At 34.3% G+C, this 16,884-nt stretch overlaps 1 protein-coding gene across 14 annotated transcripts in view; it reads right to left on the bottom strand.

Moving 5' to 3' along the window:
- Positions 1 to 16,884, bottom strand: part of CADPS2 (calcium dependent secretion activator 2) — a 519,662-nt gene that overhangs the window by 249,668 nt on the left and 253,110 nt on the right. For all 14 annotated transcript variants that reach the window (XM_073238523.1, XM_073238521.1, XM_073238513.1 and 11 more), the window contains one exon: positions 9,792 to 9,903. In XM_073238523.1, the coding sequence (XP_073094624.1) occupies positions 9,792 to 9,903 (112 nt within the window). The remainder of the gene's footprint in view (positions 1 to 9,791; positions 9,904 to 16,884) is intronic.

The raw sequence follows: 16,884 nt of genomic DNA, 5'->3' as shown, positions 1-16,884 counted from the left end.
ACAGTTTATGATACTCAATATCCAACCACTTTGGATCTTGCACCTTTGACCTAAAGACTTTATTTTTGACTCATACAATACATACAATAAAACCTGGCAGGGAATAAAAGTACTTAGCTTTTAGTTATGACTGCTAAAGACAAAGCAGTGGATATTGTTTAGTGGTTTGGAAAGCTCCCAGATGCACAGGGACTTCTTAATGCAATGAAAACAACAGGTTAGTAATGGAGTATGGCTGTTCCCACCTGCTGCTTCTGTGTATTATTACTAAGAGACAGGTTGAACAGATCAGAACCTCATTCCTGCTGTAGGATCCAAACCATGTATTCTGTAATTGTTTCAATTTATTACTTAGAGAACTCAGGCTTTCAAACAAAAACAACTCATTCTACTGTCTACTGTAACTTTGCATAGGAGAAATGAAAGTGAATTAGGCATACTTTATGAGATTTATTCATTTGTTCATTCATCCCCATAACATTAACTGGACATGTGTATTGTGGGTCAGAAACTGTTAGATGCTATTCCTAAAAAGAAAATATGTCTTTATGTCTTTAAGCCTTATCTTCAATAGGAAATGGAGATACAATATTGTGAAGTCCTTACACTATACATTAAGCTATAATATCACCTGAAGTTAGATTGTGATGAGTTAAAGCAATATTTAAAACAATAGTTATTAATAAGCCACCAGAGAAGGAAAACATGGAACCATAAAAAATATTCAATTAGTCTAAAAGAAGATGAAAAAGGAGAGAGAAGGGAATAAAGAACATATAAGACAAAGAAAAAAAACTAACTGACAGATTTAAACAACCATTTCAGCAACTGTAATAAAATATAGTTTAAATATTCTGATTAGAATGCAGAAATTGTTGGACTGAATAAAAAAAGATCCAAGTATATGCTGCTTCAATAAAAATTTTAAATGTGCAGTAATAAATAGATAGAGGGCGGAAAGATATAATACACTGATGTTATTTTTTTAAAAAAGCTGGCATGGCTAAAATAGATGTTAAAGCAAAGTATATTACCAGAGATAAGAAGGCCATTTCATAATGACAAAGCAATCAATTAATAAAGAAGTACTGATCCTGAATATTTATGCATCTAATAACAGATCTTCAAAATACAAGTGGCAAAATATGATAGAACATTTTTATTTCTTTATTTAAAATTACATTTAGAGATTAATACCAATCTCTCAATAATAGAAAAAAAGATAAAAAATCAATAAGGATATGGAAGATATGAAGAATAATTTAAACTATTTGACATTTGTAATACATTGTACTAAATGGAGGAAAACACAGTTACCCAAATGCACATGGAACATACACAAGATGAATTTTGTGGGCTATAAACTGAGCATCAGGAATTCTGAAAGGATCAAAGTCATATAAAGTATATTTTTTTTATCAAAATAGACTGATTAGAAATCAGTAACAGAAATAACTTTGAAAAACTCTAAAAATACGTGGAAACTACACACATTTTTAATAGCATATAGGTCTAAGAAGAAATCAAAATAAAAGTCTAGATGTAGTTTGAACAGAAAGAAAACAAGCAGATAAACATTTGAGGGATTGTCACTGAAGCAATATTTAGGATGTGGGCATTTACAGCACTAAATATCTAAATTACAAAAAAAAGATTTTTCTCAAATCAGTAACTTCAGCTTTTAAGACATAGAGAAAGTATCATGAACTAAAGCCAAAGTAAATGAAGGAAATAAAGATCAGAGCCAAAATTAATTAACTAAAAATCAGAAGGAACTTTATTAACCAGATGAAGGGGAATCTACCAAAAACCTACAGCTAACATATTTAATATTGAAAGACTAGATGCTTTCCCCATAAGATCAAGCACAAGACAAGGATATCTACTTTCACCACTTAATATTCAACCCTGTATTGAGGTTCTAGTAAGTGCAAAAAGGTAACAAAAAGAAACAAAAGCAGCTATATTGGAAAAGAAAAATAGTCTTTATTTGTAGACAACAATATTGTCTGTTTTGTGACAAAGCAATCTATAAAAATGCTACTAGAACTAGTAAGTTTAACAAGGGTGCAGGATATAAGATCAATACAGAGAAGTCAATTGTATTTCAAAGTACTGGCAATATCTAAATTCATGCTATTTGGAATGATGCATTAACATGATGAAATACTTAGTGACAGATCTGACAAAAGAAGTGCAAGACATATATACTGAAAACTGTAATACATTTCTGCAAGAAATGAAATAAGACCTAAATAAATGGAGGGATACACTGTGTGCATGGGTCAGAAGACTCAAAATTGTTGATCAGTTCCCAAACTGATCTATGGATTCAATACAATAACAATCAAAATCACTTTGGGTATTTTTTGTAGAAATTCACAAACTGATTTTTAAATTCATACAGCAAAGCAAAGGACCTGGAATAGCTAAAACAACGGGAGGGCAGAACAAAGTTGTAAAATTGTAACTATTTGATATGACAGACTCACGATACAGCTGAAGGAATCATGACAGTGTGCTGTTGGCATTAAGGCAGGAAAATAGATAAACAGAGTAAGAGTACAGAAATAGACCCCAAAATATATAGACACTTATTTTCAATAACAGTGCTAAAGGAAATTCAGTGAACAAATTCTTTCCAAAAATTGGTACTAGAATGACTGGATGGATATTCATATACAAAAAAGTGAACTTTGATCTGCAGGTAGCTCTCAATACAAAAGTTAACTGAAACTGGGACAAATACCTAAATGTAAAAATCTAAAACTATAAAAGTTCCAGAAGAAAATAGGAGAATTCTAACCTTGGATTATGCAATGATATCTTAGATATGGCACCAAAAGCATGAGCCATAAAAGGAAAAAAATTCATAAATTGGACTTTATCAAAATTGGAAGACTGGTCTTTTCAACACAGTCAATAGAATGAAAAGACAAACTGAAGAATGGGAGAAAATGTTAACAAATCATATATCTGATAAAGAATGTATAAACAAAGGTCTTTCTAAAATTAAGACGAAAATAAGCTACCCAATTAAAAATTGCAGGAAATACTTGAATAGATTCTTCAAAGAGGATGTACAGATGACAAGTAAGCATGCAAAAGTTGTTCAACAGGATCAGGATTAGTTGTTAGAAGTGCAATTTAAGACCATAATAAAATAACACTACATGCCTATTAGAAACAAGGGTACAGTGTTATTGTCTAATATGTGTTGTCTGGAATAGAACAGAATCTGGGATATTATCCTGAGGAAACTGAAATGTCAACTTCAGCTATTATAGTCACATGAGGTGGGTGACTATACTAACCCCAGAGGATGACTATTTATAAAATGTAGTCTCTTTCAGGGGTGAGAAAGTGAAGAGGGGATGCTTTCCTCTACATCTCTACAGCAAGGATGCCAGCCAACTACACAGAGAAGGTCTGAGGCAGACTCACCAAGGAATAACTGATGCATGTTATCATCATCTCAGAATAAGTCATCTCCTCTAATACTTCAGCATGTGATTAATAAGCTAGACATAACTGGTGCTAGAAAAAAAATGTTTAGGAAGAATTCACATCATACATGAATTATCTCTGGCCCTTCCCCTGTCTGTGTTCCTGTTTCTCGTCACTGGAATGGCTTCTGAGATTAGTCTTGTGACGAATGGCTACATGAGAGGATTAAAGAGGAAGGAGATATTTAGTTTCAGGAAAGCTATATTACTTCTTAGAACTACAAAAATATAAGTGTACTATGTATGGTGAGTTGATTCATTGAATTAAACCTATATGAAATGCAAGAGAATTTCCATTCCATTGTGTGCAAATGATACTAATTTGCTGGCTAAAGCAACAGTCATCTCCTGCCATTTCAAAAAATTGGATATTAAGTTTTGCTTTCAAACTGAAGAAAAATTAACTATGATTGTAATTTCATTAGCAGCTTCTCTAATGCTTTTCTGATTCATATGTAGATGAATCAAATTCATATAATGCTGGAAACTATTTCTTAATCCTTAAATATAAATTTTGTCTGGAGAAAAGACTTAAAGTGGTTTTTATGAATTTAACTGCATGATTATTTGTGAAAAACTAGCATGGCTAATTATTCAATAAAACATCTGTAGTCTATTCCTGATCTATTAGTTGTATGTTGAAGTCAGAAGTCATATGATGACTGCCTACAATCCGGACCATTAGAGACATGTTGTGAACTCTGTGGGTCATAATCCAGTTATATGTATGGGATATGGGACATCAGGTTAATAGGCTGATTTTGGTTAAAATAATTAATGTAGCTCCTAAACATTTTAACATAAATGAGGAACTTACAGGAAACTCAACTTTAACAGGAACTGTATAAATAAGAAAATCTAAAAAGGATAAACTCTAGAAAAACAAGAGGGTCCAGAAAGAGAAAATTTGGCTGACCAGGGAATTATTTATCTCTTAGTATTTCTATCCCAGACACATGTTTGAACATATCACTACATTGTTTCTCTGAAACTATGCCAAGTTTCAGAAACAAAGAAAAATCATGCATATTATGATAAGTCCTCAGATGGATCTCCTTTGATGCTTGATAAAGCAAACAGAAGAAACATGATGAAAAAGGGAAATACGTTGTTAATTTTTACTTGCTCCACTAAGATATAACATGCTGCTTGAAAGATAATAGTTTATTTTAATAGAATAATCAATTCAGCAAGACTGATTCATTTTAATATTTAAAGAGTGCCTGAAGTTGACAACTACCTGCTGTTTCCATTTAATATTTACATTTGCAAAACAACCGTAATGACTGCTGCTCTGAATTGCTAGTTATGAACATCTCCATGTTAAGAAATGTTGAGTAGAAGTACTGATATTCAAACAAAGAGAAAAGACAAATACATAAAATGAAAACCTTAATTTCAAGAATATTACTACTCTTAAAATGTCTATTTAAGAGGTGAGCAAACTTTAGCTATTTGCTGTTTTGAAATCTTGAGATATTATATAATCAAATTAGAAAAAGAAGATGTTCTGACTCTACTGCATTGTAAAGGAAACCAAATTCTCTGATTTGCAAGGTTCTCCCTCAGCAGGGAGGCAGAACTGGCATCTTCCTGATGATGCCGATGATGAAGTAACAAGGCCATGAACCAAGAGTGTATATCCAGACAATAGCTTCTTTTTCTAAGTAACTGTCAAAAAAAAAAAAAAAGGTATTAATAGCAACACATATAAAACTAAAAAGTTTATTTGGGTAGAAACTTCAGAAATCCTGAAGCCAGCGGAGAGAGAAGCCAGCGGAGAAAAAAAAAAAAGAAACTTCAGAAATCCATTTTTATATGGTTGTGTTAGGTAAACCTTGCTTTTAAACTTTTCAGAACAAAATCATCTTGATTATGATGAACTGTATACTTGGGCGCTTGATCGCTCACCTACTTACCCGCTCACATACTCAGAGTATGAAAAAGTCCATTCTGTCTCCAGGTATTCCTTTAGCACCTGGTGGAGAGCTGGCCACCAATTCAGATGAAAAATCTCCATATGCCACCTCTATTTTCAAAAATAGGTATTTGCATCTGCCATCCACAAACAAAATCTGCATGCCAAGCACTTGCCAAACAACATAACCTTCAACTGTCCAGTGCATATTTAAATTTGAACTATCATGTCACAAAATGATATGCCATAATAGATTTTTTTTTATCCTTATGAGTTACTAGTTCTCAACCATGGTTACGCAACAGTACTACCTGAATGTTTATGGTAGCATTATTCATAATATACAAAAGGTGGAAATGACCCAAATGTTAATCAACTGATGAATACATATCAATGATTCTATTTGTACAAGTGTTTCTCAGCTCTATATGCATGTCAGAATCTCCTGAGAAGGGCTTGAAATATTCCTTCCTGGGCTCACCCAACCTGCCTAAAAGAAAAGTGTGGGCCCAGAACTTGAGTCTTTTCAAACACTCCCCTAGGCGTTTCTTATGCACACATGATTTTGAGAGGCACTGACACAAATAAAAGTAAGACTGGCAGTCAGAGTATCCTCGTAAAATTCATATCACTGCATAAAATAATATAAAATGTATTAAATGACTGTGCATAAAATGATTTTATATTAAATAACATTTGGTTCCTGCTTTAAGTCATGAAATTAAATTGGCACACATTCATAAGATGATTTGTAAAATACTGTGAAATTACCCTATCTTAAGGGGTGTAGTATTTAAATATAATTTTAGGGCATATGCCTTGAGGTCAGAAAACCCAATCCTGACTCTTGCATTTGCTAATTGAGTGATTTTACCTGATTCTCTATCTAAATACAGAATGTTACTCTCACCCTCACATAGGATTAAATGGGATTATGGGTCTGACGTCTTCCACTTGCATTTAAGTTTCATCTACATTGTTGCATGAATTAATAGTTTCTTTTTACCACCGAATAGTATCCCATTGCATGGATGCACTACAGTTTGTTCATCCATTCCTCTGCTGAAGGAAACCTGACTGCTTCCAGTTTTTAGTGATTAGGAAAAAAGCTGTTAGAAACATTCACAAACAGGTTTCTGTGTAGTCATAAGCCTTTTAAACCCTTGGGCGAATACCTAGGAGCACAACTACTGGGTCACATAAGTCTATGTTTAACTTTATAAAAAACTGGCAATTGTATTCCAAAGTGGTTGCACCATTTTACATTCCCACCAGCAAGGATTACGTTTCTGTCGTTTTGCATAATTTTCAGCACTTGTTATAGTAAGCTTCTTGTATTTTAGCCATTTTAGCAGAAGTGGTATTTTCTCACGGTATAGAAGTATTTTAAGGGCTGTGTTGCTTGTCTTTAAATTCAAACACCACACAAAATTTTAATTTAAAACCTTCACTTTAAAAATAAGATCCCCTGATATATAATCATAACATTGTAGACTGCAAATTTCAGATCATGTAGCCCTTTTCCTTCAAATTAAAAAAAAAAAAGTCATTGCTGCTTTTAAGTATAAAAGTAGAATCCTTTTATAGGTAACATTTCTGAGAGCTCTACAACCCTGAGACTATCACCAATGTCTAACTGTGACCATGCACACATGTGCTCTGACTGTAACATTCCTGAAGACCCAAAGCTTAAGGCAGGAATAAGGCTGGTATGTCTGAGGAATAGAAAGAAGCCAAGTGTGAAGGAAACGTAATGGCAGGCAAGGTGCCTATAACAGATGAATTTGGAGAGGGGTTGGTCAGTTCATGTAGAGCAGGGTTCCTCAAGGTTGGTGTGTGTCCAAATTACCAGACCGCCCTATTATAAAAGACTGCAGCACAGTGCTCCAAGCTTCTGACCCTGCAAATCTGCAGGGCAGCCTGCAGATGTTTCCATTTCTAACGATTTTCCAGCTGCTTATGCTGCCTGCCCAGTGTCGCGTCTGGAGAACTCCTCTCAGGGAAGCTGTCATATGAGGACAGGTTTGATCTCTATCACAAGTTGATGAGAAGACATGGAAGACTTTAATGACTGAATGATGTGACCTGTTTTTAATTTTACATAAATTATGGTGGCTGCAACGTGAAAGCTGGATCAGAGGAGACGGGATGGTAAATGGGAAAGTAGAAAGCAGACTATTACTCATGAGGAAGGGCGGTGTCCTGAATTAAGGAGGGGAGATGTTGAGATGTGGATGTATTCAGGATGAATTTATAGAAAAGCTAACAGAAATTGTAAGTAGATTGGGTGTTAGGCTGGAGGAAGGAGAAACAAAGAGAATGTTAAGGTCACCAGTTTGAAAACTGCCTCTTTAGGAGACTTTCTTGGGCCGCTAATCAGAAGTTATATTTCACAAATACTTAGTTTGAGATACCTGTTAATATACAATGAGAAATACCAAGTATGCAGGTTGGATATACAAATCTGGCAAAAAAAATAGTAAAAAAAAAAAATCTGGAAGTCATTATCACATAAGTTATATTTTGAATCGTGGAACATATTGAGGTCATTAGTACAGATCAATGACTCTCAAGCAGAGGTGATCTTGCACCCCTCCCTGGGGACATCGGCAATGTCAGGAGATAAGTTTTGATCATCTTGACTTCAGGGTGGGGTGAACTACTGGCATCTATTTACTGGAGGCCAAGGATGCAGTTAAATATCATATGATGCACAAGAGAGTGCCTATCAACAAAGAACTATGCTGCTCAAAATACCAATAGTTCTGAGGTTAAGAAACTCTTGTACAGACAGAAAAATTATCTTATATAAACAATCAAGGGAGCAAAGGCATTTCTCAGATATGCAACTGACTGGAAAATATCCCACTTATGTACCCAACTTAAGAATTGTTTAAATATACATTGGCTAGCTGAGAAATGAATTTAAAATATCTCAAGAATTACATTACAGCATTAGATATAAAATGGCTATAGGAAAATAGTTACTACAAGGAAATAAGGTAAAATTAATAATAGTTTAAATAAGAAACCCTGATTTATAAATTCATCAGAATATATGTAATCTCCAGGGCTCTTCTGTTCATGTAACCTGTACATCTTTGTTGAATGAATAAATGAACAAATATAAAAGCAAATGAATGAATGGTATGGCTTAGCTCTCTTAGGTATTAACAAATACACATAACAAGGAAATCTGGAATGTGAGTGCAGACTCAATTTCTGGAGTGTGGGTATAGCATCACAAAATCTTAGAAATGGAAAAAATTCAACAGTGTAAAAGAGATAGACAAGGAAGACGATTTGAAATGAACAGTGATCCCAATGTTGGGGAAAATAATTTTAATACACACAATAATCCTACTATCTTTCATGATCTAGGATGACACGAGCTGTCTATCACCACCAGAAATTTTCAAGTAAGACTTTTGAAGGCTTTATTCTCTGGAAAATATCTGTGAATGCAGCGTTCAGGTCTGGGTAAGGTAGACCCACGTTGTACAAGACAATGTTATAGCCTAGCCATTAGAACACATTTACTTCATAAAGAAGACAGCAGATAATCTTTCCTGCAGAGAGATCTTTATATCACAAATCTACCCTAAAGTTAATGCTTTTACTGCCAGAAAAAGCTAAGTATAGTGGAGAGATTCTGGAATTAGAGGATAAATATATTCTAGGTATGAGGAGGTGAGCATAGGGAAAAAAATAACTCAGTGTTAAATGGTACGTGAGGAAGGCCTTTTCACAGGGAAAATGGGAGAGGTAAGAGAGAGAAACACGTTGAAGAGAGATTCTGTAATGAGTTGGCCCATAATGAACACAAAGAATACGTGACTTCAAATATAAAGATGCTGCTTTTCACCCATGGGCAGAAATATTCCAGTGAGAATTACCTTTCACCGAGAAGGCAGAGTTAGCCTTACCATCACACTCACTGGCCACAGGACTACATGTTAGAGAATAAATCAGTGACTGTGATCTTACGTAGGCCTCTTCACACCCAAAACCTCACACAATACTTTCGACATTATTGACAATTATGTTTAATAAATTATGGCTTAGGTATTAACAAATACACATAACAAGGAAATCTGGAATGTGAGTGCAGACTCACAATTTCTGGAGTGAGTTTCTGTATTTCCCAAGAACTTTATACAGAAAGTCACACAATACTTTCTACATTATTGACAATTATGTTTAATAAATTATGGCTGTAAGCTGGGCTCACAGGAAATTTCAAATAAATCATTTTAGGTAATTTATGAATAGAAACTTCATGCAGTGCATATTGGTCCACCTTAACTCTGAATCAAAAGTAGTTAAAATTGTCTGACTTCAGACACACAGTGCCGAACGTAACTCACCCTTCCCAGTTCTTTATCCTCAAGGGCCAGGACCCCAGTGCTTTCGGTGAAGAGTTTTACTTTGACTACAGGTCGAGGGTGGGTAGTGGTGAAATCTCCTTGAGTTCCCCATCTGCAATGAATAACAAAGATTTTCTTTAAAATGCAGCATTAATTTTTTTCCAGACAGATGTGTCTCCTAAAAAGGCGCTTTAAGCAATATAGAATCTTTTGTGGTTCAGGGAGATTTTTATCTTTGCTTTTGTTTCTGACAGATGGCACGGCCAAGAAGGAAAATAACAGTAAGTTTTACAGCTTGTGATAATTATTCAGCTGTTCCAAAAATTAGCACAACAGAGTACAAAACATAGTGTGCAATTAGAATTTAAGTTAAGGTAAAGCATTACAGATGCAGCATTTTAAATCCACTTTTTCATTAATTCTAATACAAATTACAAGACCATTTTTATAGATGGCTAAAGAAAATTGCTAATGGGTTGTTTATGTAAGAGAATTTCTTGGAAAACCCTCTTTGCATGCTGAAGACTTTACCCCATCTCTTCTTGGGAAGGCTTTACTAGATATTTTATTTATATTTAAAAAAAATAGAGGTAATTATCTCAAGTCTATTACTTTATATGATTTTTTTAAAGCACCTGTCAAAAGGAAAAAGAGAAGCATCATAAAAATATGAGTGTTTTACAGTTAATTTCCCAATACACTCTCCTAGGAATGGAATAAGTCTGTCGACATCTGGCTTTTCAAATCATCATAACATGCTTTCTTGGCTTATCTTTTAATTAATAGTATCTCATCTTTCCCACACACCAGTTCATCCTAGTATATTAAACTTAACTGGCACACATCTGATATTAAAAAAGCATATCAATATTCCTTATGACTCTGAGAGATCACAGGCATGAGATTCAGCATGGCATGGAATAAATGCCATTGAAAAAAATATACCGAGGAAAGGTGAGATTTAACAAAACAAAGGCAAGCTGCTGTAGGTAACCAAATAAAAATAGCAATTTTCTTATATTGTTTAAAATACAACTTGCCATTTTCAAGGCACTAAATTTTATTTTATAAAACTTTTTCAAAAAGCTTGGGAAGTACAATCAAGGAAAACAAGTATAATAAAAATTAAATTATTGTGATCGTCTTCCTTTCCCATCAGAGCAGTTACAACATCGTAATATGTGTAAAGCAGAGGCCACTGCAATGACAGAAGAAACTAGCACCCACATGCAGTTTGTTCTTTTCAAATTAAAGTCATGTCCCAAAGGGAAAAGAGAGAGAGGATGGAAAATCTGCTCAATTTCTATTCTAGAAAGAGGTCAGCAAAGAATATTTTTGTCATTTCATCAAAGTACAATGGTCTGAGATAAAGTAGGTCTAAAACAGGAATAAAAGTTAAAATAGATTCAGAACCAATATAGGGAAGAAAAATTTTCAATTCTGTGTGTGGGATCTTAAGCGTTGAATACAGTCAAGCAATCTGGATGACAACTCTCGAGGAAATGCCCATGATACGTTCTTCATTTGGTATCGTGTGGTTAAATAAGGAAAACTAACTCATGGAGTTATTTTCTTATAACTGTAATAAAATATTTGTAGTAGTCATGTAGAAACAGTTTGTTTTCTCTAGAATTTTCCAATCTTTTAAACTAATTTTCTCCACACAAATACTTTCATGTATTAAATAATACTTTTCTCCTGTTAAAATCCTTTGAAAGTACGTTTTCTATGATCGCTCATAATTCCCAATCTATTCCAATATGTAATTCACCAGAGAGGAAAACACTGATTGACCCCAATGACCATCACTGAGGGACTTGGTGAATTTCATCTTTTACCTTCACCCTCCTACCATCTTACATGAAGGGAAGTGTCACTGATTCCCTTGTTAGAATGAGACAAATGGCAGTGCAAACGTAAAGAACTGTGCTCACTCAGGACTCTATGAACTTCCAGAAAAAACTGCCTTCTACCTCAGATCTTTCACAAACAAGCACCTTCAACAACTATTCTTTGATGGGGTTCAGGGCAGGCCACCCCAAAATATTCCATTTTGGTACACTGATTATTTTGACTTAAAGTTACTTACACAGCAGGTGCAAAAAGGACACTCTTGCCCTCCCTTGTCCCCCCTGAAAGCAGAAATAAATCTCCCATGTGAAAGGTACCCTCCCTGTACCAGGAGGTAGAGAGATATCCTAGTCACCAGGGAGGGAATTCAGGGGTGAGAAGGGGTGAAACAAACCTTGTTACTTCTTTACTGATTGACAACCACAGCCCAAATTTGTCTCATCAGGTCTTCACAAATTTATTGTTTAAAATGTATAAGAGCTGCTTGCTTCACTCAGTTCTTTGAGCCTCATTTTCTATGAGCTTCTGTATGTACAAGCTGGTTTTTGTCCCATTAATCTGTCTTAGGTCAATTTAATTAGACTGGACAAAGACCCTAGAAGCAAAGGAATACTTTACCATCCCTCCATCTTCAATCTCATTGTATGTATACCAACAATTTACTGCAGCACATCTTTCATTGACTCATTAGAAACATTTTATTGGGCATATCCTATACAAAGTGTCTAAAAATGCGATGTAGTTTAAAGAATAACATCATTATTTCTGCCACTCAGGTTAAGATGGAGATTGTACCAGTACATCAAGAGCCTTCTTGGTGCACTGCACTAGTCGCAGCCTCCTCTCATCTCCACCCACACTAGCACTGAAGTAGCGAGGATTCTGGGCAGGCCTTATTGTAGAAATTTCCTTGAAGTTCTTCTTAAAGGGAGTATGTTTAGCATTTTACCTCTGAGTGTCATCATTATGCTAGGTCCTCTGCCCATTTTTTGATCAGGATGTTTTTTGGGTGACGTTGGTATCCTATTTTGAAGTAAATATGTTCAATAGTAACCAGGCTCTCTGAATATACCTGTTTATTTTTTAGAATCCAAACATCATGATTACACTTGTGTAAAACTAAAGAACTAACACTATGCTAGTAATGATGATAAAGTACACCTAAGCTTAGATAAGTTACACAAAGAACCTAATCAACATATGGAGAGTATAGCCAGCAACTTATTAGAAAACAAGAGTTAGCTAAAATTTACAGGAGGTCTTTAGTAATTTAGAACTTGGAAGGAAATCTAGTATATCCATTCCCAAAACCAATATACCAATGAAGGAAGAAAACAGGTGAACATCACAGGTCCTGATAGGCAATCCATAAGAATGTATTTACCTACAAGGTCTGGGACCTCTGAGTGAAGAGGAGGGGATGCTAATAGCTAGCTCTTGTGAAATGAGGAAGTCTTAGATAATATATTTTCAGGCAGGGAAGAAGCTAAGGCACAAAGATAATAGTAGATCCTAATAGTCAGAGGACTAACTTTTACTGACATTTGACAAAAATGAGCAGTTTTAAAGGGGATGCAAAAATATAAATATGGTGGCATTTAATAGTCTTATAAATTTCAATATTTCAGGATAAAAACTGGTACCACCTTGATCATTTATTTCTCATGTGAAAAAGAAAAGTTTAGAATAATATATACAGTTAGAAAATGCATATAAATTCTATAATGAATAAAAAATTAGTCTCCCCGTCTACTTGAAAAAAAAAAAAGAGGCATGGAAAGAAGATAACAGGCCTATCTTTAGTATTCATCAAGATATTTCCTTGTTTTTTACTTAATTGGCATGTTTAAATACTTTCAGGAATTAAAACCAGTTATTATCTTCCTACTATTTTCTCTGTAATTTGTGATAAAAGAATGCATTACCCTTACCGTCAATTTGCTTTGGCTCACAATACACTGCCTTTTTCTAGTATTATGAATGCATTATTTATGAGGATTCAGACTCCCAATGTAAATCTTCAAATGAAAAAAATACCTACACTGCACCTTTATGAGGACAGCAGGAATTCCTGGCTATGAAAACACAGGGTACTTCATATTCCTAATGAAATAACTGACATTAATTATGTATTTGCTATTAAATAAAGGATACTGGAAATTCATTTAAGGTGCCAAAATATATGTTCATGACTATTTATCCAGCAAGGCTATTTCTAGGAATTTACCCAACAAAATAATCGTGAGTATTGAAGAGAGTATAAGCAGGGCCATATTCACTATAATATTATGCACAACTGCAAAAACAAGCAATTTAAATGTCTAATATTAGGGCAATAATTATGCAAATTATGTGGCATACAATGGACTATTTTGCTGCTGCTTATAATGATGGTTTTGAAGGCAATGTAAAACCATTGTGATGTAAAGTGGGGAAAAAATTAAAGGAGAGGATATAAAATTGAATGTGGGCCTTTGATTCATTAAAAAAAAAAAACTGAGTACCTTGTATGTGCCAGACAATTTTCTAGTGTCAAGAACCAAGGAAAGTCTCTATCTTCTTGAAACTTATATTCTAATAGAGATTATGGACAAATAGTTTTATTATTATATACTGTAGTATATAATCTTCCCCACCTCTGCCCTACATTCTTAACACCTGAATATCTCCATGGCCTCTTAACACCAGGTATTTGGTAGCACTGACTTATTTTCCTGAGAAGTCAAAAATCTTTCTAAGTTCCCAGTAAAAGATCTGAAGCCCCTTTGTAATGTCTTGTGGGGTACAAGCCCAAGAAATTGATTTGGATTCCTCCAATTCATGATAAACAGGATTGTCTTGAGTTATTTTCCATCACTCATATTTAGTGACAAGGTAGATGGGCACTCTTCACAAGCTCTTTACAAGGGACAAAGAGGTAGTAAAGATGCATGAGAATGGGATGCAGTGGGGTGATGAGGAAGGCCTGATGGTATGTATCTTCGAGAGTATTGAACAGTATCATCGGCAGCTTTGTGCCTTGGTGAGACCTGGACGCCAGGAGTATTTGTTGGCTGACTGAAGCCACACAGCTGTGTCCCTGCTTGTGCAGCTATGTTTATGCAGGAAGGATTAAGTGTTCTTTACTTACATACAGAAAGTTACCTCCGTTGTCTGCACCTCTTGTATCTTTGTCACTTACCATCCCTGCTCATTATGGCCATGAATACTTGAAAATAATCCTGAAGTAGGTGCGTTTATTAATAGAATTTGTAAAATATTCCAAGTAAATACAAGAAGCCACTATTAGGAATCTACAAAACTATCTCTTTTTAACTGAATAATTTCAAATTGGGAATTAAATTTAAAATGAGTTAACTAAGACCCTGATTATTACACAAGTAGGAAAAAAAACACTGAAAGTTTTAAAACAATAAAACCACTGCACAAATGCTATTAAATATAGCATTTTTTATTAAAATGAACAATTAAGACATATTTGTGGAAAGCTCTAAGCAGAAGACAATTTTGGAAGAGCAACTTTTGATATTTAAAAAGTTCAGCATTTCTAAGCCCAAGTGTAATCTTTGGCTTACATCCATCAGTATTGCATAAAACTAGAATTTTTAAGACAGTTAAGCATTCCCTTTGTATGGCTGTGCCATAATTTATCCAACCACTTTTCTGTTGATGACCTTAAGGTTGTTTCCAATTTTAACTATTTCAAAATTGCCCCAAAAGACATCCTTGTATGTATTCAGTTGTTTTTATATAAATACTGGAAAGCACAAAGACCAGAAAATATTCTTAGCCCAAGATTCTAATCTGTACTTACACATAAAAAGTTATTCTAAGTATTTTAAAAGGTTGAGTCATAAGACAGTTACCGATGTAACTAAAATTTACCACAAATCTGTTACAAGCAAAAGACCAAATTTTAAAATAATTCATTATAAGATAAAAATCCAAGATTATGTGTTAGAATTCCAAATTTTTATTGCAAACATCCTTCCCTTCAATTTTAAGAGTTAATATGTAGGACTGATTTAAGTTTCTTTTTTTAAAAATATACTGAGCATATTATTAAATAAAAATTTTATATATTTAATTAGTTTAAATTGGGTGATAGTGCTTACAAAGATTGCTTTACTCACTGTTGTTGAAATACTTTAAAAGTACTTAAAATTTCAATTTGAGATACAGAATTTGAACCACACAGAGGTTAATAATATACTCAAGGCAACACAGCTTTGGCAGTGAATGAAATTATGGCATGATTTTCTAGGCCATGAGGGTGTAAGATTTATCTGACAAATTACATTATAATTAAAGATATCAAAGTATCCTACTCTATTGTTTCAACAAAACCAAAGGAATTATTCTGCACAGCTATACATCAAAGATAAAGACCTTACTGAAATCAATGACACAAACATTACAACATTGCTCTGAACAGTTTCGTATAAAAATGTGTGAGGGAAAAAAGTCAAGTTGATTAATAAAAGGGAGTGAAATAAAAAATGAGAATCAATATCTGGCCCTTGCCTACAGGACAGGACAGTGGTGGGAGTCAGGGCTGAGGACTCCCGACCCCAGACAGAGTGTCTGGGCTCAAACACCCATTCCAATATGCAAAGGGCCAGCACCTTTGCCATAACTTAAAAATAGTTCCTTCATAAAACTGTTGAGGCATAAATGAAGACAATTCATGTCGAGATCCATAATAGTACAGCACCTGTCATACAGAAAGGTGCACACAGAATGCTAACTATGCCTATTAGTATCCATAATAGTATTGCTTTAGCTTTACTGTGCAGGCAAAAGATGATACCTACATTAAAAAAACTGTTTTAAACATTAAAGTTTTAATCAATTTCATAAAATGGCAACACTAAAATCAAGACACTGTGAAAACTAGAGAGAGACAGACCTCAACTAACAGCAAAACGTGACAAAGGAGAGGAAAAAGGAGAGAAAGAGGGGAGAAAGTAGAGGGAGGAGGGAGGATTAAAAAAGGTCAACCTGGAACAGATAAAAGGAGTTACAAACTGAGAGTTACTCTGAATTTTACTGTATTTTTGCACATTATCTTTAATGTTCCTTTTAAAAATAATTTACAGTCTAAAATTCTGACATGATGCAAATTTTAAAAAAGAACTAGAAAAGTCCCCGTTAAAGTAAGTTTTATCAGTCTAAGCTTTTGGGAGGATGATACAAAACCACCACATTAAAACTTATTAGGATGGAAAGACAATACTGATGT

Source organism: Manis javanica, chromosome 6 (assembly GCF_040802235.1).
Source record: "Manis javanica isolate MJ-LG chromosome 6, MJ_LKY, whole genome shotgun sequence".
Lineage (NCBI taxonomy): Eukaryota > Metazoa > Chordata > Mammalia > Pholidota > Manidae > Manis > Manis javanica.
This window is presented reverse-complemented; position numbering and strand designations above follow the sequence as displayed.